The sequence below is a fragment of the Scyliorhinus canicula genome, chromosome 13 (genome assembly GCF_902713615.1).
Source record: "Scyliorhinus canicula chromosome 13, sScyCan1.1, whole genome shotgun sequence".
In the NCBI taxonomy this organism is placed as follows: Eukaryota; Metazoa; Chordata; class Chondrichthyes; order Carcharhiniformes; family Scyliorhinidae; genus Scyliorhinus; species Scyliorhinus canicula.
In genome coordinates, this window is record NC_052158.1 from 157,142,590 (window position 1) to 157,169,634 (window position 27,045).

At 50.3% G+C, this 27,045-nt stretch overlaps 1 protein-coding gene across 1 annotated transcript in view; it reads left to right on the top strand.

Annotated features, from left to right (window-relative positions):
• Positions 1 to 395: 395 nt before the first annotated feature.
• LOC119976763 (traf2 and NCK-interacting protein kinase-like) overlaps positions 396 to 27,045 on the top strand; it is a 259,294-nt gene continuing 232,644 nt past the window's right edge. The window contains exon 1 of the mRNA XM_038817506.1: positions 396 to 548. Coding sequence (XP_038673434.1) covers positions 492 to 548 — 57 coding nt within the window. The 5' untranslated portion in view covers positions 396 to 491. The remainder of the gene's footprint in view (positions 549 to 27,045) is intronic.

Sequence of the window (27,045 nt, forward strand, 5' to 3'; positions counted from 1 at the left end):
GAGATGCTTTGTGCGTTTGGGCATCCGCTGTCCAAAACTGGTTGGAGTTGCTTTAAGACGAGACAGATTTTTGTCTTTCTCCGGGAAGGGCACGCGTGTGTCTCCTCCCCGGATACTGAGATTGGCATGTTCTGCAGAGCCTGTTCTGTGTGTGTGTGTGTGTGCTTTATATTGTGTGGGCGCTTTGTAGAGAGAGAGAGAGAGAGCAGTTGTTCTGAAACGGACAGATCACAGAATAAGACGACAGTATTGTTAATATTTTTAACTCCCTGTCTCTCTGTGCAGAAATGAGAACAAATTGAAATACTCCCCCCCCCCCCACCTTGTTTCTTTGTTTCAGTATAAAGGACCTGTCCGATTGATTGTTTGTCATTGAGCGGAAGGATATGGTTTAAATTGCTAGAAGCCCAGCAGTGAAGAGAGAGAGAGAGACTCGGGGAGAGGGAAGAGGACAGGGCTCCGGCTGTGTCAGTTTTCTGGGTGAAATTAACATGGCGAGCGACTCTCCGGCTAGAAGCTTGGATGAAATCGACCTCTCGGCTCTGAGGGTGAGTAACCTGGAGCAGAGCATTCCTTGTACTGCTCCAGACATTCCTTTATTCCCGAAGACACATTGTTTCCCCCCTCCTCCCTCTGTAGTGCTGTCACAATATAAAACTCACCAATGTAGCAGCTACATGTAACAGGGATGTGTGCAAATGTTACAACTGCAAATATTGTATCGTATTCCACAATTGGCAAGGAAGGGGAAATACCACTTTTTTTTATTTTAAAAACCCAAGTTGCCTGTTATGTCTTTGGCCCATTCTGACAAGCTCACACGATACCCATCTCACAATGAAGTAGGGTAGAAATTAAGCTTATTTCATTCATTGATTGACTTTCCTCCCCATACCCGCAGTGCAATGTGAATTGTTTTCAATTGGAGGCATTTTTCTGGCCTTTCCTCTATGTGTGTGTGTGTGTGCCCCCTTCCTAAATCTGTACAATGTTTCATTCCATCATTTGCAGAAGAGGTTGCGTTTTAAAATCCCCCCCCCCCCCCCCTCTAGAAATGAATTGCTGCTTTTGTAAAGAATCGCCTGAATTTGAGATGGATGGTTAGAGAGAGATGGGGGGGGGGGGGGGGGGGCAGCTTGGACAGTGCAGAAAAATACCACTGGGTAAAAGGGGGAGGGTAGAGAAACTGGCCCAGGAATATTGTGCTGTTTAATTCCGCCCCAACAAAACACATTTATGGAGGTGAAGATGTTCTACAGGACCTGTTTTTTTTTCCAGAAAAACCTCCAGATGAGAGGCCCATCCCTCCGGTTCAGGAGCCCAGGATGCTTTGTTGGTGAATGTTATCAGACCTGTTATTAGTGAGACACATTAATGCAATGCTTTTGAAGGCAATGAATCATTCAGGTGAAAATCACTCCTTCGGTTAATCCGAGGCTGCTATAATTTGGAGCATTTCGTTGTTGGAGAGCTGCCAGGGAGAAATGGTCATTTCAAATAACCTGCTGTGACCTCTCTCATTAAGCTGTGCTGATTACTGTGTATGATCCTGCATGGGTGTGTCGAGGGCACAATTCAGGAGGAAAGAATAGGGGGGGGGGGGGGGGGGGAAGGTGGTTGACAGGCTATGAAGTGATGGGATGGTGGGGGGGGGGGGGTATCGGTGGAGAGAGTTGGACAGAGTGCTGGGGTTGGGTGGGATGTGTGATGGTGGGGAAGGGGTGTTGACCAGCACTGCTGTGTGCCTGTTGTGGAGTGTATCCAATGGTGAGACTGCCTTTGTTTAGTGTGGATGAATATCTTAAAAAAGAAAATCTTGTGTGGAGTCACTTCTGAGTTTAATATAGGGCTTTTGTCATGAGCCTGTGAAAGAGCTATTCTGCTAATTATCTCTTGATTTGCTGGCATGTCTGCACAGTTCTGCTCTTGTGGTATTTTTGAACAGACCATCGTGTCAATGTGCATGTTAGTGGGGGCAGGGGAGAAGGAGGGATTCGGATTCAGTGCCCCTCTCCCCAGATGCTTCATATGGCAAGTCTTTTCTTGCAGAGGCAGAAATCCCATACACAAGAATGTTGAGACACTGGTTAACTCACAAAGCACTACTTCTTTCAATGCCTGTTTGGCAAACTGACAGCAGAAATTTGTGAAGGGTTTTAGCGAACCTGCTGTTTGTCATTCTATGCCCCCCCACCGCCCAAAAAAAATTCCAGTCTTTGTTTCCAAATCCTTCCATGGTCTCTCCTCTCCTTATTCCTGTAACCTCCTCCAACTCTCTGAGATCTGTGCTCCTCCAATTCCTGCCTCCTGTGCATTTTAAACACTCCACCATTAGGCTGCCAAGTCCTTTTACCTTCTCCCTGCCTCGCACCCTAAAAAATATTACGGTATTTTTTTACACCTGACCAAGCTTTTGGCCACCTGGCCTAATGTGGCTCAGCGTCGAATGTTGTTTGATAATCAGGTGTGTGAACAGCGTCTTGGGATGCTTAACCACATGAAAGGTGCTACACAAATGCACAAAGTTGCCCGTCGTTCCCCAGGGCCAGTATGCCAAGGGTTAGAGGTTCAGGCATTCCAAATATTTGGGTGGAGGAAATGGTTTTGAAGGGGTGCAGCGAGAGACTGGGTAAATGCGATTGGAATTGTTTGCTCCTCGTGGAGAGTAAATGCCAACAGCCTGCTTGGATTGAGATGCCCGTTGGGGCTGATGTGTGATTGGCCCTGTGGTCTGCATGTGAAAAAGGGCTTGTTGGATGGAATGGAGGAGTGTAACTGATTCCGATGGGAACTATCCCATTCCATCGCTTTTCCTAAGGCTTGTCGGCATATCTAAGTTGTTTGGGAGAATGAATTCATGTCATGGAATGCTATTTGATACTGTATCTGAGATTGGCTCTGTGCCTTGGAATGTGAAGATTAAATGGCCAAAGCCCTCCATGGTTGGAGTTGCTGTACTCTGTTCAAATTTGTCTCGAATGTGTGGGTGGAGTGGGAATCTAAATCTGGTCTCCGTGTTATGGAGTGGCAGCAGAATCTAGGAGCAAGTCTCTGCCTGTCCTACCTTGCGCATCAGTGAGATTTTCTGTGAGGGAAGGAGAGAGAAAGACAAGTTGCCAAATTGTTTCTGCCCCCACCTCCCAAATTAACACAACAGCCTAACGTGACACGGAGACCAGGGACCCTGGTTTGATTTCTAACCAGCCCAGCCTCAGGATTAATGGGCGCGGGGGGGGGGGGGGGGGGGGGGGGGGTCAGGCGATTTGAGGACTGAGTGATGAGAGAAATGTCCTTACTCTGCGATTCCTCTATCCCAGAGGGTGCTCCACCATTGAATACAATGGGACACAAATGCTGGCCTATCCAATAAAGCCCACCTCCTGTAAAAATGAACATTTAAAGCTGAGATAAGCAGATTTTTGTTCTTGCGCAATTGAGGAATATGAGGAGCGAGTGGTTGGAATTGAAGTCCCACATTCAGCCATGGTTGGCCTGGCTGGTGGAATAGATTCGATGGGCCGAATAGTGCACTCCCCCTGTCTCTTTTTGCAGCCGATGTTTTATGAGTTGGTCTCACCCCAGTATTCTAGGTGTCATCACAGTTGGACTCTGGCAGGACAGTGGGAGGGCTCACATTCCGTTCTTTCCATGGTGCTGACCACTTTACTTGCAGCGGATGGTGGGGGCCTGTTAGTGCTCTGCAATGGGAGGATTTACTGAGCTCTCTCAATCCACACAAGGAGGGGACGGGTGAGGGTCACCCACAACCATTTGATTTCAACCTGAAATTCTGTGTCAGAGGTATGGTCTTCACGTCTGAGGGCCCCCTGACTCCAAGGTGGGAATGATACGCTGAGCTAAAGGTTCAGTCCATCGCCCGTGCTGCAGTAATGGGCTGGTGGGTGGAAGAGAAAGTATCAATCATCTCACACCTGATTGCCGTGAATACGTGAGGATGTCAAAAGAAACACATTGCATTGCTCTAGCACCTTTCATGACCGTGGGACGCTCCAAAGCTTTTTACAGTCAATTCAGTATTTTTGAAGTGTAGTTACTGTTGTCATGCAGGAAATGTAACAACCTAATTGTGCACAGTAAGATCCCACAACGAAAAGCGGTAATCAGTGAATCTGTTTCAGTGACGTTGGGTGAAGGACAAATATTGACCCATGTTTTCGAACCCGGTAAAGCAATTTTGGTCTATTTGTGCTGTGCCCAAACTTGAATAATGGTGACGTCAGTAGGTACAATAACAGAAAGCCACCGTATGGTATTGAGTCAGTGGACTAACTTTCTGTTTTGTTATTGAGGTGCATTGTGTGGAGCAGACACTGACTCATTTATTACATGAGACATGTGCATGAGTTGTGGCTTCCCTTTTGTCACGGGGAACCTGTTGCTTCATCATGTCCTGATCCATTAACTCACACTAAGGAGTGTAAATTTCGTTGACACTTTTTTTTCTGCGGTGACGAGCTAATTAGTTTCCGTAAGTGACCCATTTGTGCCAGAGTTCATTGATGTTCCTGTGGCTTTCTTTACTCCTTCATGGGATGTGGTTGCCCTGGCTAAACCAGCATTTACTGCCCATCCCTAGTTGCCCATCAGAAGGTGGTGGTGAACTCCAAATCATCTATGTAAATTGTGAACAATTGTGGGCCCAACACGGATCCCTGAGGGACACCACTAGCTACTGATTGCCAACCAGAGAAACACCCATTAATCCCCACTCTTTGTTTTCTATTAATTAACCAATCCTCTATCCATGCTACTACTTTACCCTTAATGCCATGCATCTTTATCTTTTGCAGCAACCTTTTGTGTGGCACCTTGTCAAAGGCTTTCTGGAAATCCAGATATACCACATCCATTGGCTCCCCGTTATCTACTGCACTGGTAATGTCATCAAAAAATTCCACTAAATTAGTTAGGCACGACCTGCCCTTTATGAACCCATGCTGCGTCTGCCCAATGGGACAATTTCTATCCCGATGCCTCGCTATTTCTTCCTTGATGATAGATTCCAGCATCTTCCCTACTACCGAAGTTAAGCTAACTGGCCTATAATTACCTGCTCTCTGCCTACCTCCTTTTTTAAACAGTGGTGTCACGTTTGCTAATTTCCAATCCACCGGGACCACCCCAGAGTCTAGCGAATTTTGGTAAATCATCACTAGTGCATCTGCAATTTCCCTAGCCATCTCTTTTAGCACTCTGGGATGCATTCCATCTGGGCCAGGAGACTTGTCGTGGACCTGGGGGAGTCAGTTCTAGGCCAGGTCAGTTAAGGTTGGCAGATTTCCTTTTTGTAATTGATGTTAGTGGGTTTCAGGACAATTCAGGAGCTTTGTGGTCGGTTTTGCAGATATTGGCTTTACATTTTCAAACTTATAGCAGAATTCCAGTTTTTAAGACCAGGTTGCGATTCGGAGCCTCATTATCTGGGGGCAGGTCCCTTGATGTGATGGCAGGGTTGGGAATATTAGCTTCAGCATCACCAGGTGTGGGCAGGGACAAACAAACCATGCACGAGTACAGCATTCTTTATCACAGTAAAGCATCCAAGGAACTTCACAGGAGTGGGATCGGCAAAATGGGAGGCTGAGCCGGGTAAAAAGGGCAGATAAACTCTGTTTAAGTGGACTGACTTACAGGAGGAGAGATTGGTAGAGAGTCGGAGAGTTTTTGGAAAGGAATTCAGAAGCTAAAGACTTTGGCAACTGAAAGCACGGCTACCAGAGGTGGAGTGGCTAATGTTGGGGTTGCATGGGGTCAGAATTGGAAAAGTGCAGAGTGCCCCCCCCCCACCCAGGAGGGTTGCGGAGCTGCAGCAGATTAGAACTGAAATAAAACGAGGAGGACTTGGCGTGATTTGTAAACCAGGACGAGAATTTAAAAATCAAGGTTTTTCTTAACCCATGTAGGTCAGCGAGCACAGTGGTAACGGTGAACAGGATTTGATGTAAGTTAAGATTTGAACAGCTGTGTTTTGGATGGGGGTGCGATGTTGCCAGGCGATTGGAAGGTGGTCCTGGAATCAGGGATGACAACAAGGTTTCCAGTAGCCCGGGACAGGGAGGGCCATGAATTCAGTTGTGAGGGAGAAGGGATTTTTGCCACAGACTAAAAACATTGGCAAAAATCTTCCCAATATTTAGTTGGAGGAAATTCCGGCTCGTTCGCTTCTGGATGCTGGACAAGCAATCCGGTTTGAGAAAGCGGAGACAGAAGTGGTGAGGTCAAGATGGGTGTTCTCGGTGTAAATGTGGAGACTATTACTTGTGTTCTCGGATGACTTCCAACGTGGCCATCTCCGGCAGATTGTCACTTTCAATGGATTTGCCCTTGTAGAAATTCCGAAGCCCCTGTCCCGCCCATTGGTCCTGGGGGAGGGGGGGGGGGGGGGGGTGGAGGGCATAGGTAGGTCTGGAAGGGGGAGCGTCAGGCCGGATGGTGGAGGGGGCTCCGGTAAGGAATTGTGTGTGTGTGTCCCGTGGGAGGGTGTCCCGTGGGAGGGTGTCCCATGGGAGCATTGGTCTTGGTAAAAAAATAAAAGCAAATTACTGCGGACGCTGGAATCTGAAACGAAAGGGAAAATGCTGGAAAATCTCAGCAAGTCTGGCAGCATCTGTAGGGAGAGAAGAGAGCTAACGTTTCGAGTCCGAAGACTCATCGTTTCGAGTCCGATTGGTCTTGGTAGTTAGAAATGATTTTTATCCTCTAATTCTTTCAGTGTAACTATCGGGGTAAAATTGGTAGAACCAGCCAAGTTAGTGATTTACATCGCTTCTGTTGGATGGTTTCCAGCCCAGTGCAATTGTCCAAAGCAAGTTCACACTTCTGGATAATGGCCGAGTGAACTTCCTTGAGGGATTCCCCAACGCATCATTGAGTACCCCCTTAAATGATACACCGGGGAACCAGGAAGATGTGGGCCCATGTTGCTGAGGGCATTGTGCAGATGAGAAATAGGAGGGGGGATGTCAGAGATACATGGTCCAACTGTTTGACCCAACTCCTCCAAGATCCACATCAGCCTCTTCCAACCTTCTTCTCTCACCCTGTGACCATAGCCTTCTATTCTTTTCTCTTTCCTGTGTCTATCGAGCTTTCCCCTTACGTGTATCTATACTCTTCAATATACCTCCTCTATGCTGTAGTGACATTTGCTTTCTCATTGCTCTAATTCAAAGAGATGTTCTTATGAACTACCTGCTGAATTTGTTCATGACTGTCTCATGTTTATGGCCCCTGAATGTTCTAAGTTCTAGTTTTGTGCCCCCCTCCTCCACAATGGAAACATCTCAGCATTTTGGATTTGATTTCTTGTCAAATGTACTGAGGTACTGTGAAAGATATTGTTCTGCGTACAGTCCAGATGGATCGTTCCATACATGAAAAACATAGCACATAAATAAATAAACAAACAATATAAATATATAGGCATCGGGTGAAGCATACACAGTAGAGAAGATGTGTGAAGAGATCAGTTCAGTCCACAGGAGGCTCATTCAGGAGTCTGGTAACAGCGGGGAAGAAGCTGTTTTTGAGTCTGTTCGTACGTGTTCTCAGACTTTTGTAACTCCTGCCCGATAGAAGAAGTTGGAAGAGTGAGTAAGCCAGGTGGGAGGGGGCTTTGATTATGCTGCCCGCTTTCCCCAGGCAGCGGGAGGTGTAAATGGAGTCAATGGATGGGAGGCAGGTTCGTGTGATGGACTGGGCGGTGTTCACGACTCTCTGAAGTTTCTTGCGGTCTTTGGCCGAGCAGTTGCCATACCAGGCTGTGATTCAGCCAGATAGGATGCTTTCAATGGTGCATCTGTAAAAGTTGGTAAGAGTGGCCTGCTCCTGATCCTAGTTCTTGTGTTCTTTGAGAAAATAGGCACAGGAAGAGGTCAAGGAGCCTCTCAAAGCCAGTTCCACCATTCACTGAGGGCAAACTAATCTCAGACAGAGCTGCGCCTATCCACGTTTGCCCTATATCACTTCATACCTCTGACTAACAAAAACTTTGCATCAACAACGTGCATTTGTATAGCACGTTCAATGTAATGAAACATCCCAAGGTGCCGCACAGGAGCGTTACAAGACAAAGTCTGACACTGAGCTCCATAAGGAGATATTTAGGTTAGATGACCAAAAGCTTGGTCAGAGAGGTAAAAGAGGTGATAAATGGAGGAAAGTGCGATGCAGTGAGGAAATCCCAGAACTTGGGGCCGAGGGAACTGATGACAGCTCCACCAGTGGTGGAGCAATAGGATTGCGAATGCGCAAGAAACCAGAGGAATGGCGATATTGCGTAGGGTTTTGGGGCTGGAAGAGATTTCCGAGATGGGGAAGGAGGTGAGGCCATGAAGAGGTTTGAAAACGTGGATGTGAATTTTAAAGTTAATCCCAGATTTGAAACTTCAGCTGATCGAGGATCGATTGTGAGTGAAGCGTTCCAAACAGCTGTCACCCTTTGCTTGCAAAAGGTTTTTTTCTTAATTAAATTCCTGAAAGATCTGGGGTTTGAAGTTTTTAGACTCTTTTTCTAGGCTGGAACTTTCCACTCCCAATCAGGTGGGTTCGGCAGCGAGAGCGGAGAATGTGCGCGAAGATCAAAGTCACATTCACGCCGATGTAAATGCAAGAAGCAGCTGCTCTCCCCTCTCCCCCGTCAGAGAACATAGAACACCGACCCACTTAAACCCTCACTTCCACCCCATCCCAATAACCCCAACTAAACTTTTTGGTCACTAAGGGCAATTTAGCATGGCCAATCCACCTAACCTGCACGTCTTTGGACTGTGGGAGGAAACTAGAGCGCCCGGAGGAAACCCCCGCAGACACGGGGAGAACGTGCAGATTCCGCACTGACAGTGACCCAAGCCAGGAATCGAACCTGGAACCCAGGCGCTGTGAAGCAACAGTGCTAGCCATTTGTGCTACTGTGCTGCACAATGACGGGCCATGTTTCCTATCATCCAACATTGGGAACTTTATTGTAATAAATCAGTATATCATTGTCGGGCCTTTTGCAGCAGAATCAGACCCCTGCCACAGATAATGCATTCACGTTGCCGTGATGTCAGAACGCGGGACTGGTCTCGGAAGGCATTCACCTGGTGGGCATTACTCCGGAGGGAGCTCGGATATGGCTCAACGTTTTCAATGGGGAGAAGGGCAGTGTTCAGTGGGGGTGCCAGGGGATACGCTTGGGTGAAGAACGTTCCCTTCTAGGTGTATTTTGTGTACTCGCTGTGTGCAGAGCTGGCCTAATATGGTGCCCAGAACATCAATGCGCTGAGGTGATTGGTGGGGTGGGTGAATCAGAGGCTGTCCGCTAACGATATGGCATAAAAAACACGGCTTTTTTTTAAACGAAGTCCCACACTATATGGTGTAAAATGGCACCGTTGCCATCGGCAGGCTTAACACCACTCGTCCCGCCCGGCACCGGACTTTGCCAATATTGAAGAAAGTGCTAGTTTTAGACATTCCAACCGTTATCTGTTCCGCTTGACATCTTAATCTTTGGTCCAATTACCCATCATGATTCCAGGGGGCACAACCCTAGTTTCAAGGTGTGCAAGTATCATGTAAATCCATGCTGCGCCTCCTCCAAAGGCCAATATTTCCTGTTGGATGGTATGGTGTCCAGACCTGTTCCCGCTATCCCAGGTGTGGTCTAAACCCGGGTAACTGAAGCATGACATCTACCTCTTGTTTTCTAATCTACGGCTTGTACAGGCCAGCATCCCATTCATCGGCATTTATTTTCTTTGCATAATCATTGCTTCTTTTATGATCTATTTACCAGGACCCTCCAAGTCTCTTTGGACAACTTATTTTTCTTGCTATTCACCATTTGCAAAGTGCGCTCTTCTATCCTTTTTCGGTCGAAATTGGGTGACCTCCGATTTGTCTTTGTTTTTCCGATTCATCGAATCTATCAATTTAACTTTGTAATTTGATGCTCCCGTCTACACTGCTCACCGTGCTGCCTATGTTGCCTCATTGGCAAATTTGAATACGTGGCTTTGAATACTATCATCAAACTCATTAATAAACCTGGTGAATAGTTAAGGTCCCAACACAGATCCTTGCAAAGTGAAGAATCAGCCCCTTCGCTTCCATTCAGGGAGCAGGAGAATTCCAAGTAAATGGCTCACATTTACTTGGTTTCACTAAGAATGGGAATACTTTGTAACAGGCAGCCCTCGAGCAGAGACTAGAACCGTGGGCACTCGGGTTAAAGGTCTGATGCTGTACTGACTGAGCTGTGTGGGCTCCCACTCCTTGCATCCTGCCAATTAGAGTACCTGCTAATTATCCCTACCCTACTCCTGCTTAGCCATTTCCTATCGTGGTCAATCATTTGACTTTAATTGCATCATCTTGAACTAACAGTGGTTTGTGCAGAATGTTCTCCATTGTCTTCTGGAAGCCCATGCGAACAAGATCCATAGACATTCTCTCCTGTCCGTTACTTTAGTCACCCCCAGGTTTATGCGGCACAATCCTCCCTGTACAGATCCAGGCTGGCTCTCTGGTCAGCTCAAATGTTTCCAGGTGTTTAGTGACTGTTTAAATCCCAGGGTTGAGGTTAACAAGAGTAGTTTCTCTAGAGGCGGGAGGTCTGATCATGGGGGGGACTTCAATACGGTGTTGGATCCTTCATTGGATCGGTCCAGCCCCAGGACGGGTAGGAGGTCGGTGGCGGCCAAGGTACTGAGAGGGTTTATGGACCAGATGGGTGGGGTGGATCCATGGAGGTTTGTGAGGCCGAGGGCACGGGAGTACGCTTTCTTCTCCCACGTACATAGGGTCTACTCTCGGATAGACTTCTTCGTGGTGAGTAGGGGACTGATTCCGAGAGTGGAGGAGGCCGAGTATTCGGCCATTGCAATCTCCGACCACGCTCCGCATTGGATAGAGTTGGAGATGGGGGAGGTGTGGGACCAGCGCCCGTTGTGGCTGTTGGATGTGGGGTTGTTGGCGGAGGAGGAGGTGTGTAGGAGGGTCCGGGCAAGTATTGAGGGGTACCTCGAGGTGAATGATACGGGGGAGGTTCAGGTGGGGGTGGTCTGGGAAGCCCTGAAGGCAGTGATTCGTGGGGAGCTGATATCCATCCGGGCACACAGGGAGAGGAGTGAGAGGGATAGACTGGTGGAAAAGATGCTGGAGGTGGACAGGAGGTACGTAGAGGCACCAGATGAGGGACTGTTGGGGGAGAGGCGCAGCCTGCAGGCTAAATTTGATTTGCTGACCACCAGAAAGGCGGAGGCACAGTGGAGGAAGGCACAAGGGGCAGTGTACGAACATGGTGAAAAGGCGAGTAGGATGCTGGCTCATCAGCCCCGCAAGCGGGATGCGGCTAGGGAAATTGCTGGAGTGAGAGACAAGAGTGGGAATGTGGTGCGGAAGGGGGTAGAGGTGAATGAGGTCTTCAAGGACTTTTACGGGGAACTGTACCGGTCGGAGCCAACGGGGGAGAGGAGGGGAATGGAGAGTTTTCTCGACGGGCTATCTTTCCCGAAGGTGCAGGAGGAGCAGGTGGAGGGGTTGGGTGCGCCGATTGAGTTGGAGGAGCTAGTTAAGGGGATCGGGCAGATGCAGTCAGGGAAGGCGCCAGGGCCGGATGGGTTCCCGGTGGAATTTTATAAAAAGTTTGTGGACCTAGTGGGCCCCTTGCTGGTGCGGACACTTAATGAAGCGTGGGAAGGGGGGACTTTGCCCCCGACGATGTCGCGGGCGCTGATCTCGTTAATTTTAAAGAGGGACAAGGACCCCCAGCAGTGTGGTTCATACAGGCCCATATCTCTCCTGCTGGCAAAATATCCTTGCCACCAGGATAGAGGACTGTGTGCCAGGGGTTGTACACGAGGACCAGATAGGGTTTGTGAAGGGAAGGCAGCTGAACACGAATGTGCGGAGATTGTTGAATGTCGTCATGATGCCGGTGATTGAGGGGGAGGCAGAGATAGTGGTGGCGCTGGATGTGGAGAAGGCCTTCGATAGAGTGGAGTGGGGGTACCTATGGGAGGTGCTGGGGAGGTTTGGATTTGGTGAAGGGTTTATTAGATGGGTGAGGCTGCTATATGAGGCCCCGATGGCGTGTGTGGCCACGAATGGGAGGAGGTCGGAGTACTTCCGGCTTTACCGTGGGACCAGGCAGGGTTACCCCCTGTCCCCCTTGTTGTTTGCATTGGCAATCGAGCCTCTGGCGATGGCGTTGAGGGATTCAGAGAGGTGGAGAGGTTTGGTGCGAGGTGGGGAGGAACATAGGGTGTCGTTGTATGCCGATGACCTGTTACTGTATGTGGCGGACCCGGTGGGAGGGATGCCGGGGTTGATGGAGCTGCTAGCTGAGTTTGGGACCTTTTCAGGTTATAAACTAAATTTAGGCAAGAGTGAGGTGTTTGTGGTACACCCTGGAGACTAGGAGGAAGGAATTGGTAGGCTCCCGCTTAGGAGGGCAGGGGAGAGCTTTAGGTACCTGGGGGTGCAGGTGGCCAGGGACTGGGGGACTCTTCACAAACATAATTTCACCAGACTTGTAGATCAGATGGAGGAGGAGTTCAAGAGGTGGGACATGCTGCCATTGTCATTGGCGGGGAGGGTGCAGTTCGTCAAAATGACGGTGCTTCCGAGGTTCTTGTTCCTCTTTCAGTGCCTGCCCATCTTTATCCCCAGGGCCTTCTTTAGGAGAGTGACTAGCAGCATCATGAGCTTTGTGTGGGCACATGGGACTCCGAGAGTGAAGAAGGTTTTCCTAGAGCGCGGGAGGGATAGAGGCGGGCTGGCGCTGCCCAACCTTTTGTGTACTATTGGGCGGCCAATGTGTCAATGGTGCGTAAATGGGTGACGGAGGGGGGAGGGGCGGCGTGGAAAAGAATGGAGATGGTGTCATGTAGAGGTACGAGCCTGGGTGCCATGGTAACGGCGCCGTTGCTGCTCTCCCCTAAGAGGTTTACCACGAGCCCGGTGGTGGCGGCGACCCTAAGAATCTGGGGACAGTGGAGACGGCATCGGGGGGAAACAGGGGGCTTGATGGAGGCTCCATTGGGTGGCAATCATCGGTTCATCCCGGGGAACAAGGATGGGGGATTTAGGGGGTGGCAAAGGGTGGGCATCAGTAAATTGAGGGACCCGTTATTGGCGGGAGGTTTGCGGGCCTGGGGGAACTGGAAGATAAATTTGGCCTTCCCCAAGGGAACATGTTCAGATACTTGCAGGTAAAGGCGTTTGCTAGGCGACAGGTAGAGGGATTCCCTTTGCTCCCCTCGCGGGGGGCAATGGACAGAGTGCTTTCGGGGGTGTGGGTCGGAGAGGGGAAGGTGTCTGACATCTATAAGGTAATGCAGGAGGTGGAGGAGTCGTCAGTGGAGGAGCTGAAGGCTAAATGGGAGGAGGAACTCGGGGAGCAGATAGAGGACGGGACTTGGGCGGATGCCTTGGAGAGAGTCAACTCTTCCTCTTCATGTGCTAGGCTTAGTCTCATCCAATTTAAGGTGCTGCACCGGGCCCACATGTCCGGGATTAGGATGAGTAGGTTCTTTGGTGGTGAGGACAGGTGCACCAGATGTTTGGGGAGTCCAGCGAATCATGCCCAGATGTTCTGGGCTTGCCCAGCACTGGAAGAATTCTGGAAGGAGGTGGCGGGGACGGTGTCGAGGGTGGTTGGATCCAGGGTCAAACCAGGGTGTGGGCTCGCGATTTTTGGTGTTGCGGTAGAGCCGGGAGTGCAGGAGGCGAAAGAGGCCGGTGTCCTGGCCTTTGCGTCCCTAGTAGCCCGGCGGAGGATCTTGCTGCAGTGGAAGGATGCGAGGCCCCCAAGTGTGGAGACCTGGGTCAATGACATGGCGGGATTTATAAAGTTGGAAAGGGTCAAATTTGCCCTGAGAGGATCAGTACAAGGGTTCTATAAACGGTGGCAGCCTTTTCTGGACTTCCTGGCTCAAAGATAGGTATCTTGGTCAATAGCAGCAGCAACCGGGGTGGGGGGGGGGGGGGGGGGGGGGGGGGGGGGGCAAGGGGGGCTGTTCCTTATTATAGTTTCTATTTTTTTTTTGCTGCGGTTATGTAACTTAACATTGTTAATTTAAGTTGTTAATATGTTGGGTTGTTCATTGAGGAGGGGCAAAGGTTCATGATTGTTGTCATTATTGTTATTGTTGGTATTTTAGTATGGTTTGATGTTGTATAAATTCAAAATTTTTCAATAAAAATTATTTTTAAAAAAACAAGAGTCGCTTCATGTGACAGACCTGAACCATCCCCTTGGGTAAGAGAGAGTGATAGTGGGAGGATGGATCAGTTGGGAGTGTTTGGTTCCAGCTGGTGGCAATGTGATAAATCTCGAGGAAATTGCAAATCACTTCTAACATTGGCATAGTGCCATGTGAGAGTGGGACCAGAACAGTTAAAGAGCATGTTACCGTCTGTACCAGGAGTGCCAAACTTCCAGGGTAGGCCTGGGGGATTTGGGAATTGAAAAATGTGTTTTTTTAATCGTTCTCTTTGAATAATTCTCTTTACCAGATTTTCTTCACCAGATATAAAAATATTTGAACGTGGGCCGTGCATCATCCAGTCAATGAGTCGTTTTGCTCTCCAACTGCTGCAGAAAGGCCTCGTGTGTTGGCCGCCTAATGGCTGGAGACTGGGGACAAGTCATATGGTGATTTCCCCTGGAATACATGTAATCACATTTGGCAACCGTGATGTGGACTCCAGGTGTAGAGAGTGATTTGATGTCCAGATTGCAATAAGGGCGACACGTTAGCACAGTGGTTAGCACTGTTGCTTCACAGCTCCAGGGTCCCAGGTTCGATTCCCGACTTGGGTCGCTGTCTGTGGGGAGTTTGCACGTTCTCCCCGTGTCTGTGTGGGTTTCCTTCCGGGTGCTCCGGTTTCCTCCCACAAGTTCAAAGATGCACAGGTTAGGTGAATTGACCATGTTTAATTGCCCTTAGTGTCCAAATAGGTTAGTTGGGGTTACAGGGATATGGTGGAAGTGTGGGCTTAAGTAGGGTGCTTTTTCCAAGGGCCGGTGCAGACTCGATGGGCCGTATGGCCTCCTTCTGCACTGTGGATTCTATGATTCAACACAGCCGGACCTGGAGAGTGACCAGTCTCCGGTTCTGAGTTTGGTTCAATGCCTTGAGTTGCCAACTCTGGTTTCATCATATCACCGCCCATCATTAACCTGTGCCCCCACCCCAACTACTGATGACAAATAAGCAAAAGTAGGGGGAGGGGGAAATAAATTCTCCTGAGTTTTTGCTTTCAATGCTGCCTCCAGAACAATCCTACATGCTTGGCAACATAACTAACACCATGTTGAAAGGGAAAGAGGAGGGTAATTAAGAACCAATTTGCTTATTGTGACTGCTGGATATAGGCACCCAGTCGTATTTGAGCGGTTTGCACACAATGCGGGTAACAATCCGATTGAAATCAATACGTGCGCAGAGGCTGGGACCCAACTTGTTGCTGACAATGGGCCCATTTTCAGGAACGGTTCTATGTTGTTTGAATTGAGTCCACAGCCGCTCATAAAACACCTTTCCCTTGCAACACCTTACAACGCGCTAGGCTTGGTCGTGAAGAGAGGGGAACATAATGCAAACACGAGCAATAGGCGACAATGGCACAGCTGGAGGTGATGCAAGGTGCCATCGTTGATTCTGGGGAAGTGTTCAATTATGTTGTCAGGTTGCACAGACCGGTTTCCTTGAGTGTCGACTATTATGTGGTGAATCTAATTGAGCAACAGAGGAGTCAATACGGAGAAATTATTTCCTCGGTGGTGGTGGTGGTGGTGTGGGGGGAGATGGTGGGGAAAGAATCCAGGCAAAACCTCAACATTAGAGTGAGAATTGGAACCATCTTGAGGGGCTGAATGGTCTTCTCTTCCTGCTATAATCCATTTGAACCCAAAATACTATGGGTGTATCTTATTCAGCAGAATGACCAATTTCCCAAATGATAAAGTTTCCACAAAGTTGCCCATTCTGTCTTAACTCGCCCTTTCTGAAGGCCGTGTTAGATCTTTGACCCAGTATTACCATTCCTCTTGGCTTCTGGATTCTATCCCACCATTTCAAATTGATCATAACCTATCTTTACCTTGATCCATTGTCCCATTTTCCTTAATATTCCTGCCCAACAAAAATGTATCCCTCTGGGTCTCGAACGTTTCGGTTGCCCTGGATAATGTCCAGTTTCTTCAGCTCTGTTGGAGCTGCACTCATCCAGGCAAGTAGAGAGTATTCTATCACACACTCCTGATTTGTGCCTTGTAGATAGATGGACTGGCTTTGAGGAGTCAGGAGGTGGGCTATTTGCGGTGGGCATGGGGGTCGGTTTAGCTCAGTTTACTGGACAGCTGGTTCATGATGTGGAGCGAGACCAATAGCATGGGTTCAATTCCCACACCGGCTGAGGTTATTCATGAAGGCCCCTCCTTCTCAACCTCGCCCCTTGCCTGAGGTGTGGTGATCCTCGGGTTAAATCCCCACCAGTCAGCTCTCCCCCCTCAAAGGGGAGAGCAACCTTTGGTCATCTGGGACTATGGCGACTTTATTTTTCTTTGTCGTAACGCCAGTATTTATATGGCTGGACCAGTTTCTGCTCAATAGTGACCTCCATTGCGAAGCACCTTAGGACATTTTAACTGCTTTAAAGCACTGTATAACTACACATCATTGTCAACTCCATCAAAATCCTGTCACGGTGACAAACTAATATTGTCAGCCAATTTTTTTTCCATTGAAGGTCTTGGCATCCAATGGCAGCATATGGCCTGTTCCTGCATCAGAAGGCACAGTGTGTGATCATCAGGAGTTGCCTGATGTCAATCCATCCCTCCCCATCTAAATTCAGTTTGGTCTTGGTATCCTGAATTCTGTGCATTTGGCTCCAATCCGAGCGAGACGATCGAGGAGACATTTGGACTTTTCCTCCTTCGAGCTCCTGTGATCCGGCCGGCTGAAAAGTGGCAAGGGGGGGATATGGGGGGCTGAGGGGGATACGGGGGGCTGAGGGGGATAGGGGGGCTGAGGGGGATAGGGGGGCTGAGGGGGATACGGGGGGGCGGAGGGGGCGACGGGGGGCTGAGGGGGATACGGGGGGCTGAGGGGGATACGGGGGATGAGGGGGATACGGGGGGCTGCGGGGGATACGGGGGGCTGAGGGGGATACGGGGGGCTGAGGGGGATACGGGGGGCTGAGGGGGATACGGGGGGCTGAGGGGGATACGGGGGGCTGAGGGGGATACGTGGGGATGAGGGGGATACGGGGGGCTGAGGGGATTACGGGGGCTGAGGGGGATACGGGGGGCTGAGGGGATACGGGGGGCTGAGGGGGATACGGGGGGGCTGAGGGGGATACGGGGGGCTGAGGGGGATACGGGGGGCTGAGGGGGATACGGGGGGCTGAGGGGGATACGGGGGGCTGAGGGGGATACGGGGGGCTGAGGGGGATACGGGGGGCTGAGGGGGATACGGGGGGCTGAGGGGGATACGGGGGGCTGAGGGGGATACGGGGGGCTGAGGGGGATACGGGGGGCTGAGGGGGATACGGGGGGCTGCAGGGGGATACGGGGGGCTGCGGGGGGCTGAGGGGGTTACGGGGCTGAGGGGGTTACGGGGTCTGAGGGGGGTTACGGGGTCTGAGGGGGGTACGGGGTCTGAGGGGGGTACGGGGTCTGAGGGGGGTACGGGGTCTGAGGGGGGTACGGGGTCTGAGGGGGGTACGGGGTCTGAGGGGGGTACGGGGGCTGAGGGGGGTACGGGGGCTGAGGGGGGTACGGGGGCTGAGGGGGGTACGGGGGCTGAGGGGGGTACGGGGGCTGAGGGGGGTACGGGGGCTGAGGGGGATACGGGGGCTGAGGGGGATACGGGGGCTGAGGGGGATACGGGGGCTGAGGGGGATACGGGGGCTGAGGGGGATACGGCGGCTGAGGGGGATACGGGGCCTGAGGGGGATACGGGGCCTGAGGGGGATACGGGGCCTGAGGGGGATACGGGGCCTGAGGGGGATACGGGGGGGATGGGGTGAGTGGATGGGGATGAAGTGATAGCGCTGAGGGGATGGGGCGGGGGTGAGGGGATGGGGCGGAGGGTGAGGGGGCGGGGGTGAGGGGGCGGAGGGTGGGATGGGGCGGAGGGTGAGGGGGCGGGGGGTGAGGGGATGGGGCGGAGGGTGGGATGGGGCGGAGGGTGAGGGGATGGGGCGGAGGGTGAGGAGACGGGAGGGTGAGGCGATGGGGCAGGGGGCTGTCAGAAAGGCTTGAGCTGACCTGGGGATCTTTTCTCTGAATAAAGGGAAGAGTTGGGCGGGAGGAGTTTGCTGTTGTGCGATGTGGAGAAACCTCGGGGTGTGTCCAGACACAGAATATATGGTGTATTACACAGGAGTGCTGGGAATCTGGAATAGAATCAGAAAATGTGGAGAATGCGCATGGTCAGATGGCATCTCGAGAGGGAGAGAATTAATGTTTCAGGTCATTCGACCTGAAATCCCATCAGAACTGGGAAGTGTTCGTGATGTGAGAGGTCATGGCAAGTGGAGAGGCTGGAGAAATGTTTGAGTGAAATCTGAATGGATGATGGTGCAAGGAAAGCGAAAGACTTGCGAATGATTGCGCGGCAACCAATGCAGAAGTTTTGAAGTGAAGCCACTGTTTATTTTCTTTGGGAGTGTCAGCTTGCTTTGCTGGGTGGCAGTGAGGCTTGAACCTCCAACTGTCTGACTCTGAGGTGAGCGTGTCAATCACGGAGCATGAAGGATGGACAAAAAGGAAAAGCTGGTGGAGTTACATTGCTGGTTAAAGAGGAAAGTAGTGAAGAAGGACATTGGCTCCGACAATCTGTATGGATAGAGAAACACCAAGGACAAAAAACGTTATTGGGAGTTGCATATAGACCCCAAACTGTGGTGGGGATATTGAGAATGGCAGCAAACAGGACATTAGGGACTTGTGCGATAAAGGAATATCTGTAATTATGAAGTGACTTTAAATCTACAAATAGATTGGGAAAATCAAATGAGTCACAATACTGTCGAGAAGGAATTCCTGGAGTGTATAAGGGATGGTTTTCTGGACCAATATATTGAGGAACTAACTGGAGAACAGGCCATCCTCGAATATTGATGAGATTGAAGGCCGATAAATCCCCATGGCCAGATAATCTGTATCTCAAGATGGTAAGTGACCTAGTGGATGCATTACTGGTCATCTTCCAAGTTTCTATAGACGATGGAATAGTTCCTACAGATTGGAGGGTTGCTAATGTAGCACCGCTACTTAAAAAGGGAGGCAGAGAGAAAACTGAGACTGACTTTGGTAGTGGGGAAAATACTAGCGTTCATGATGAAAGATTTAACAGCAGAGCACGTGGGAGAACAGTGGCAGAATCAGACCGAGTCAGAATGGATTTACAAGAGGGAAATCATGTTTGACAAATCTACTGAACTTCTTCGAGGATGTAACTGGTAAAGTTGATGAGAGGGAGCCAGTGGATGCGGTTTATTTGGGCAAAGTCCCGCATATTAGATTAGCATGTGATTGGCGGTCGTGCAATCACATGGATAGAGAACTCCTTGGCAGACAGGAAACAAAGAATATGACTAAATGAGTCTTTTTTCAAATGGCAGGCAAACCTCAGGAACCCATAAAATTCTAACAGGAAGGATGTTTCCAATGGCGGGGAGTCCGGAATGAGCGCTCACAGTTAAGGAACCGAAGAGGAAATGCTGGAAAATCTCAGCAGGCCCGGCAGCATCTGTAGGGGAGAAAAGAGCTCACGTTTCAAGTCAAGATGACCCTTTGTCAAAACTTTGATGAAGGGTCATCTGGACTGGAAACACAGACCTGCTGAGACTTTCCAGCATTTCTCTTTGGTTTCAGATCCAGCATCCACAGTAATTTACCTTTGTCATGGTTAAGGATACAGGGTAAACCATTTTGGACTGAGATGAAGAGATATTTATTCACCGACAGAGTGGTGAGCCTGAGGAATTTGCTATCACAGAAAGCAGTTGAGGCACATTGCACGTTTTCAAGAAGGAATTAGTTTTTGCATTAGGGGTGAAAGAGATCCAAGGATAAGGGGAGAAAATGGGAACCGGTTACTGATGATCAGCCCTGATCATAAGGAATGGCAGAGCAGGCTCGAAGGTCTGCTCCTCCTCCGCCTCCTCCTCCTGTTTTCTATGTTTACCTCACTGGAGGAGGAAGTTCCACAAATATCATCCCGATTCTCAATGATGAAGGAGCGCAGCACATCAGTGCAAAACGTGATGCTGGACCATTCTTCAGCCAGAAGTCCCGAGTGGATTATATATCTTGGCCTCCTCCAGAAGTCCACGACCTCACAGATGTCAGTCTTGAAACAATCCAATTCACTCCACAGAAAATCGAGAAACAGCTGATGGTACTGGATACTGCAAAGGCTCTGGGCCCTGACAATATACCGGCAATAGTACTGAAGACTTGTGCTCCAGAACTTGCCACAGGGAGTACGTGGGATGAGAGCACGTAGGGTGCTCTGAAGGTCCAGATCCAAGGTCTTGATCAGTCTGTTGAGTTGGCGGATGTGTTCCTTGGTCGGATCTGCGGGTAACTGTCTGTAGTGTTCCTGGTTGTTGAGTTGTCGGTATACTTCTTTGCAGTAGTCCGTTCTGTTCAGCATGACGGTGGCCCCTCCTTTGTCTGCTGGTTTGATGACGATGTTACGGTTGGTCTTGAGAGCGCGGATGGTGTTGCGTTGTGCTTGGGGGACGTTCGGGGCTGTCTTGTGAATACAACTGATGAATCTGGCATTAACGCGACTCCTGACGGCTTGAGCATACATGTCGAGTCTAGGGCAGCGGCCTTCCGGAGGGGTCCAATTCAACTCTTTCCTCTTTGGTTGCCGCACAACACATCTCTTGATCTGCTGTTCCGGTTCATTGGTTGACTCATTTAGTTCGCTGTCGGCCTCTTGGGGTCTGTGGAAGAACTCCCGGAGCCTCATTCGCCTGATGAATTCCTCCGTGTCTGCCGTGAGACTGATAGGGTCCATTTTGGTGGTGGTGCAGAAATTGAGCCCTCTGCTGAGGACTTCGATTTCGTTTGGTTGAAAGGTGTAGCCCGACAAGTTGACAATAGATTTCCCTGTATTGTTTTCTACTGTGGTACCGGGGGAGGCTTGGTTGCTGCTGGTGGTGATGCCGAGTTTCTCAAGCTTCCTGTTCTTGGTGTGCATATAGGTGGCGTAGTATCATTATCTGATCTGTTTGGCGGTGTTCCGCAGCTGGTCTGCTGTGTCCTGAGTGCAAGTTGAGAATACAGCCTCTATCTTGGTTTCCAGGTTGCGTCGACTGCTGTAGAGCTGGTGTATGAGGTGGTTGAAGAGTGTGAGAGAGGTGCAATGGCAGAGTCTCTCAGCGTAGTCTGTGTTGTAGGTCGACTTGAGTGAGTTTGTGATCTGTAGCCCTTTCGGGATCTTGTCTGCTTTCTTGCATCTTTGTAGAAACTTAATGTCCGTGTCTGTATGCGCGAGCTTCCTGGAGATCCTCTCCACTTTTTAGACGGCGGATTGCGGTGCCGATGGGAGCTATGATGTGGAGATGCCGGTGTTGGACTGGGGTGAGCACAGTAAGAAGTTTTACAGCACCAGGTTAAAGTCCAACATGTTTGTTTCAAACACTAGCTTTCGGAGCACTGCTCCTTCCTCAGGTGAATGTAGTGATCAGTCTGGGTTCTGCCCAGGTCACTCGGCTCTTGACCTCGTTATAGCCTTGTTTCAAATCTGGACAAAAGAGCTGAATGCCAGAGGTGTCTGCCCTTGACATTAAGACAGCATTCGACTAAGTGTGGCATCAAGGAGCCTGAGCTCCTTGTCAATGGGAATTAGGGGAAAACGCTGCGCTGGTTGGATTCATATCTGGCACAAAGGAAGATGGTTGTGGTGGTTGGAGGTCAATCATCTTCAGCTGCTACATTATAAGTCAGATGTGGGGATGTAACGACTAGCGAACAATTTTCAGCAACTTTAGCGACAACTCCGATACTGAAACGGTGCATGTGCAAGCGCAGCAAGACCTGGACAATACCCAGGCTTGGGTTGACAAGGGAAAGTAACATTTGTGCCACAACAGTGTCAGGCAATGACCATCTTCAAAAAGAAGAAATCTGATCATTGTCCCTTGACTTTCAATGGCAATGGGGTGGGAGGGTGATCTGTGAGAAGGCTGCAAAGATTGTGACTTGGACAAGTTGAGTGAGTGGGCAAATGAATGGCAGATGCAGTATAATTTGGAGAAATGTGATGCCATTAATTGGGAGAGGGGATTGTGCAACAGGATCTGGTGTCCTCGTGCACCAGTCACTGAAAGTAAATATGCAGGTGCCGCGAGTGGTATAAAGGCAAATGGTATCTTGGCCTTCGTAGCGAGAGGGTTTGAGTACAGAAACAGGGGTGTCTTGCTACAATTATACAGGGCCTTGGTGAGGCCACATCTGGAATATTGTGTGCAGTTACGGTCTCCTTATCTGAGGAAGGATGTTCTTGCTCCAGAGGGAGTGAAGCGAAGGTTTACCAGACTGATTCCTGGGCTGGTGGGAGTGACCGTACGAGGGGAGATTGAATCGGTTAGGATTGTATTCGCTGGAGTTCAGAATCATGAGCGGGGAATAAAAGCAAATCACTGCGGATGCTGGAATCTGAAACCAAAAAGAAAATGCTGGAAAATCTCAGCCGGTCTGGCAGCATCTGTAGGGAGAGAAAAGAGCTAACGTCTCGAGTCCAGATGACTCTTTGTCAAAGGTAAAAGACAGAGAAAGTGGGGAATATTTATACTGTGGAGTGAGAATGAAAGATGAGTCATAGCCACAGAAACCCAGGGAAACCGGGTGCTAATGACCACAGAAAGCAAGGGGAAAGAGTGTTAATGGCAGTCCCCAGAGAAGACAAAAGATGTGAAAGAGTATGGGGGGAGACCTCCTAGAAGCCTATAACATTCTAACAGGACTGGACAGGGTAGCTGCAGGAAGGATGTTCCTGAGGGTGGGTGTGTCCAGAACCAGGGGCACAGTCTGAGGGTACGGGGAGACCATTTAGGACAGTAATGAGGAGAGATTTCTTCACCCAGAGAATGGTTGCCCTTTGCTATTGTTACCACAGGAAGTAGTTGGGGCCAAAACATTGTATGTTTTCATGAAGCAGTTCGATGTAGCATTTAGGGCGAAGGGTATGTGGGGGAAGGTGGGAACAGGTTACTGAGTTGGATGATCAGCCATGATCATAAGAAATGGCTGAAGGGCCGAATGGCCTCCTCCTGCTTCTATTTTCTATGTTTCTGTTGCCATCGTTGAACACTGGGGGTTACCATTGATCAGAGAGTGAACTAGACCAGCCAGACAAATACTGTGGTGACCAGAGCAGGTCAGAGATTAGGATTCCTGCGGCGGGTAACTCTCCTCCTGACCCCACACCCAAAGCCTGTTCACCATTTACAATGAACAAGTCAAGAATGTGATGGAAAACTCTCCACTTGTTGGGATGGGGCACTGAATGCTGGCCTTGCCAGCGATGCCCACATCCCGCGTATGTATAAAATAAATTTGATCTGGTAGGCATCAGGAACGCCACCCTGGCCGTTTCTGTCGCATTAACTGCAGAGCAGGACAGTGGGCGGAGAAGGTGCACAATTCGGTAACCTCTGTTTTGCCGAGCGCTCCTCTCGCTGAGCTTTACCTCCCTGGTCACCCTTTGCCAGTGCCCCAGCAAACAGTCAGGCTCCAGATGTCATGGCCATCAGCAACTGTCTCCAAACTGCCCCAAGTGTCAGCGTTTGCCATCTCCATATCTCACCCTGCTGGTGTTGCAGATGTACGGACACCTAGGAGGTCATGACCCAGTCTCCATTCAGAATGTTTTTGCTTTTACGACCGTCCTCCACCCAATGAACATGGCTGAGCCAGTTCAGAGGTCGTTGGCTTAGCAATGCTGATGAAATTAGCTCCAAAGCCTCTGGTGACCGTGTCCTGCCTGGGAGATGCTGCGCGAGGCCGTGTTCAGATTTTTTTCCCCCTTCCGAGCTCCTGTTGTCCAGGTCCCATTGCCGGGGAGTGCACCGAGGATGGAGGCTTGGTAAGGTCACAGCTTTGTGTTCTGATTCAGGTTGCTGTTCCGCACTCTCTCATTCTCCTGCACTCTTATCGATTTGTGCATAATAGTTAAACTTCGTTATGTGATGATGAATGCTCGTTTGAGTCATATTCCTAAACTGGAAACCAAATTAGTTCAACAAAGCACAATAAAGATGATGGGCCGGCCGGGTGCTGTGTTGCAGCTGTGGCATGTGGGTGCTGCTGTAGTGAACCACGGCTGCGGCAAGCGTCTTGTAGCGCGGAGACGTCTGGCTCGGTTGTTGAGCTATGGAGCTGCAGACACTGTGATGTGTCCGGGAAGGGGAAAGTGAGCTGGGTATTTTGTACCAGAAGGCCGTCGTACTCTTTTGGTTGGGTTCTTTACATTTGTTCCGTGGTCAGAGAGAGCTGGTTGTGACTGTAAGAGACGTGGGTATGGGAACCCAGAAGGTAGCAGTGGAGGAACCTCAGCCCTTGTAAATGTCAACAAGGTCAAGGCTCTGGCAGCCTGTGCGAACGAGAGCAGGGACCGCATGAAGGATGAGAAAACTGAGCGGGTACCACGGTGCAGGGATGAGGTTGAGGGGTGATCACTTTCGGGGTCCCGCAGAATTGAGAGAGCGAACTCCCCGCTCTGGTTGCAGGATACATCCCATCGACGGCTTGTGAAATTCTTTCGCAGAACACCTTCTCATGTGCCCAGCCTCCATGGCGGGTGCTGGGCCAGACCTGTCTCCAACCTCCCATTCACCTGGTGTGGCATGGTCGGACATTGCATATTGCGGAGTATTCCTCTCCTACTACACTCTGGAAGCACCAATTTACTCGCCACAAAGCAGTCGATACAGGATTATACTTTGTAAACTTGGGAGAAGAATGAGAACTTTTTCTTCTTCCCCGGGCGGTTGAACCTCCACAGCCGCCACCCACCCGGCGCCACCAATCCACCGCCACCAATCAGTTGCTCTGCCATCGCCGATTCTTTCCCTGATTTGGGGCTAGATTTGTCCATTGGGCCCTGTACACAGTTGAGGTTTCAAGAACAACCGGTGCCCCTTCCAGGACACCGCTGACCGTTACATACCGTCCCCCGGGTCTGTACCGGATTCTTAGCTGTAAACGTACTGGACCACGCCTTCACCCTCGTACCGAAGCACTCTTGGTAGCTCTGTCCTGTCTACCTCTCTCTCTCTCTCTCTTAGCCTCAGTCGATCCCTCTCCCTCAGGTGCGTCTCCTGGAGTGGTCCATGTGGGTCCTCGGGCTTTTTAGATGGGCGAAGACTCCAGATCTTTTCACCGGGCCATTGAATCCCCTGACGTTCCAGGTGACTATTCTGATGGGCGGTTTTAGTCTCTCTCCCTCCTGCCCCACCCCTCCTGCGTGGTCATCCTTAATTACCACATGGATGTCGTCCTGTAGGCTGGGGCTTCCTCAGCTTGTGAACCTCCGAGATGTCTGCCATTTTCTTCCAGCGGCCTCCATGCTCGACCTGTTGTGAATTCTACATCCTGCCCGCCCCGAGCCGCTCTACCCTTGCCGCTCCCTCTTCGCTCTCCCCGTACTCCTGTTGCTTCCCATTCCCCCGGGGTTTGTGGTTTTACTCTTTCTCTACCCCTGCCCCCACCTTTGCCAGGTTCCCCCTGTCTTTTGGGAGCTGGCTGCAGTCACCCCCCCCCCCCACTTACCTGCACTAGCACGCTCCGCAGTGTGGTGGCTCCCCCTTGGGACCAGCGCCCGCTGCCCATCTTGTTTCCCACCCCCCCGCCCTGTCACTCCGGTGTACCTCTCTTCACCTTCACCCCGCCCCAGGTCGTGCAAGTGTTTAGTCCAGAAAACGATAAATTCTGGTTAATAGTTGTTATTTGTCCTCTATTGCTGACTTGCCAGCCTGTTTTTCTGGATGAACTCCTTTGTATCCTCCGGCATGTTAAAATAATGTTCCTTGTTGTCAAAGGTTACCCAGAGTCTTGGCAGCATTCCAAACCGCACCTTGCTTTTGAATAAAGCCACTTTGGCCCCAGGCCGGCCCCAATGTCCTGATGGATGCTGACGTCCCTCCATCTACAGGGCCATGTGCTCCCGCCCAGTTCATCACCCACTCTTTACCCTGGAGTTTACGGAGTTTTTCTATGATCACCCGCGGTGGTTCTGCCACTTTGGGCCTTTGCCAGAGTGATCTGTGCGCCTAGTCTACTTCTGGAGGTTTGGCAAAGACTTCCCCTCCGACCAGCTTTGCAAGCATCTGCGCGATGTTGGCCATTGAGTTTCGGCCTTCTGTGCCCCTGGGTAGCCTGACAATTCTTAGGTTGTGGTGGAGGAACCTGTTCTCCTGATCTTTCACTTTCACCTTGAGTGCTCTCTCGGTTGTTACCAGCCTTGCCACTTCCGCCCGAGCGAAGAAACCCAATCACTCTGGTAGGCGGCTGCTTTCTCAAGCTCCCGCACTGTCGCCTCCTGGGTCTCCAGTCTCTGCTCTGTTCTTTCCAGCGCTTCTTTGAAGGGGGTCAAAGCGATTCCTATGGCCTCCTTAATGGAGTATGTGTGTTTTTGGAACACCCATTGAAAGAAGCTCCGTTGGTAGATGGGCCGGCATCGGCGATCCCACTTGGTCAGCCATGCTCTTCTCCGATTCCCTCCGTGTGCCTATTCTCTCTGGAGGTCTGGATCTTCCTCTCCCGCTATGTCAGGCTCTGTGGCTGGTTTGAGGCATTTCCTTGGATGGATGTTGGTTTAGGGTGAGGTTGGGGTTTCCCCCTCAATTTTTCGGGTTAAGAGAGCCTAAATTGAAGTTCCCAAGGGGGAGCCACATTTTGTGCGATCGCTCAGCAAATCTCTACCACCGGATGTTCCTAGTGTCTTAAACCTAAATGGAGGCAATTAGATGCGTCGAAGTTGGTGAAAGTGGAATGCATAAATA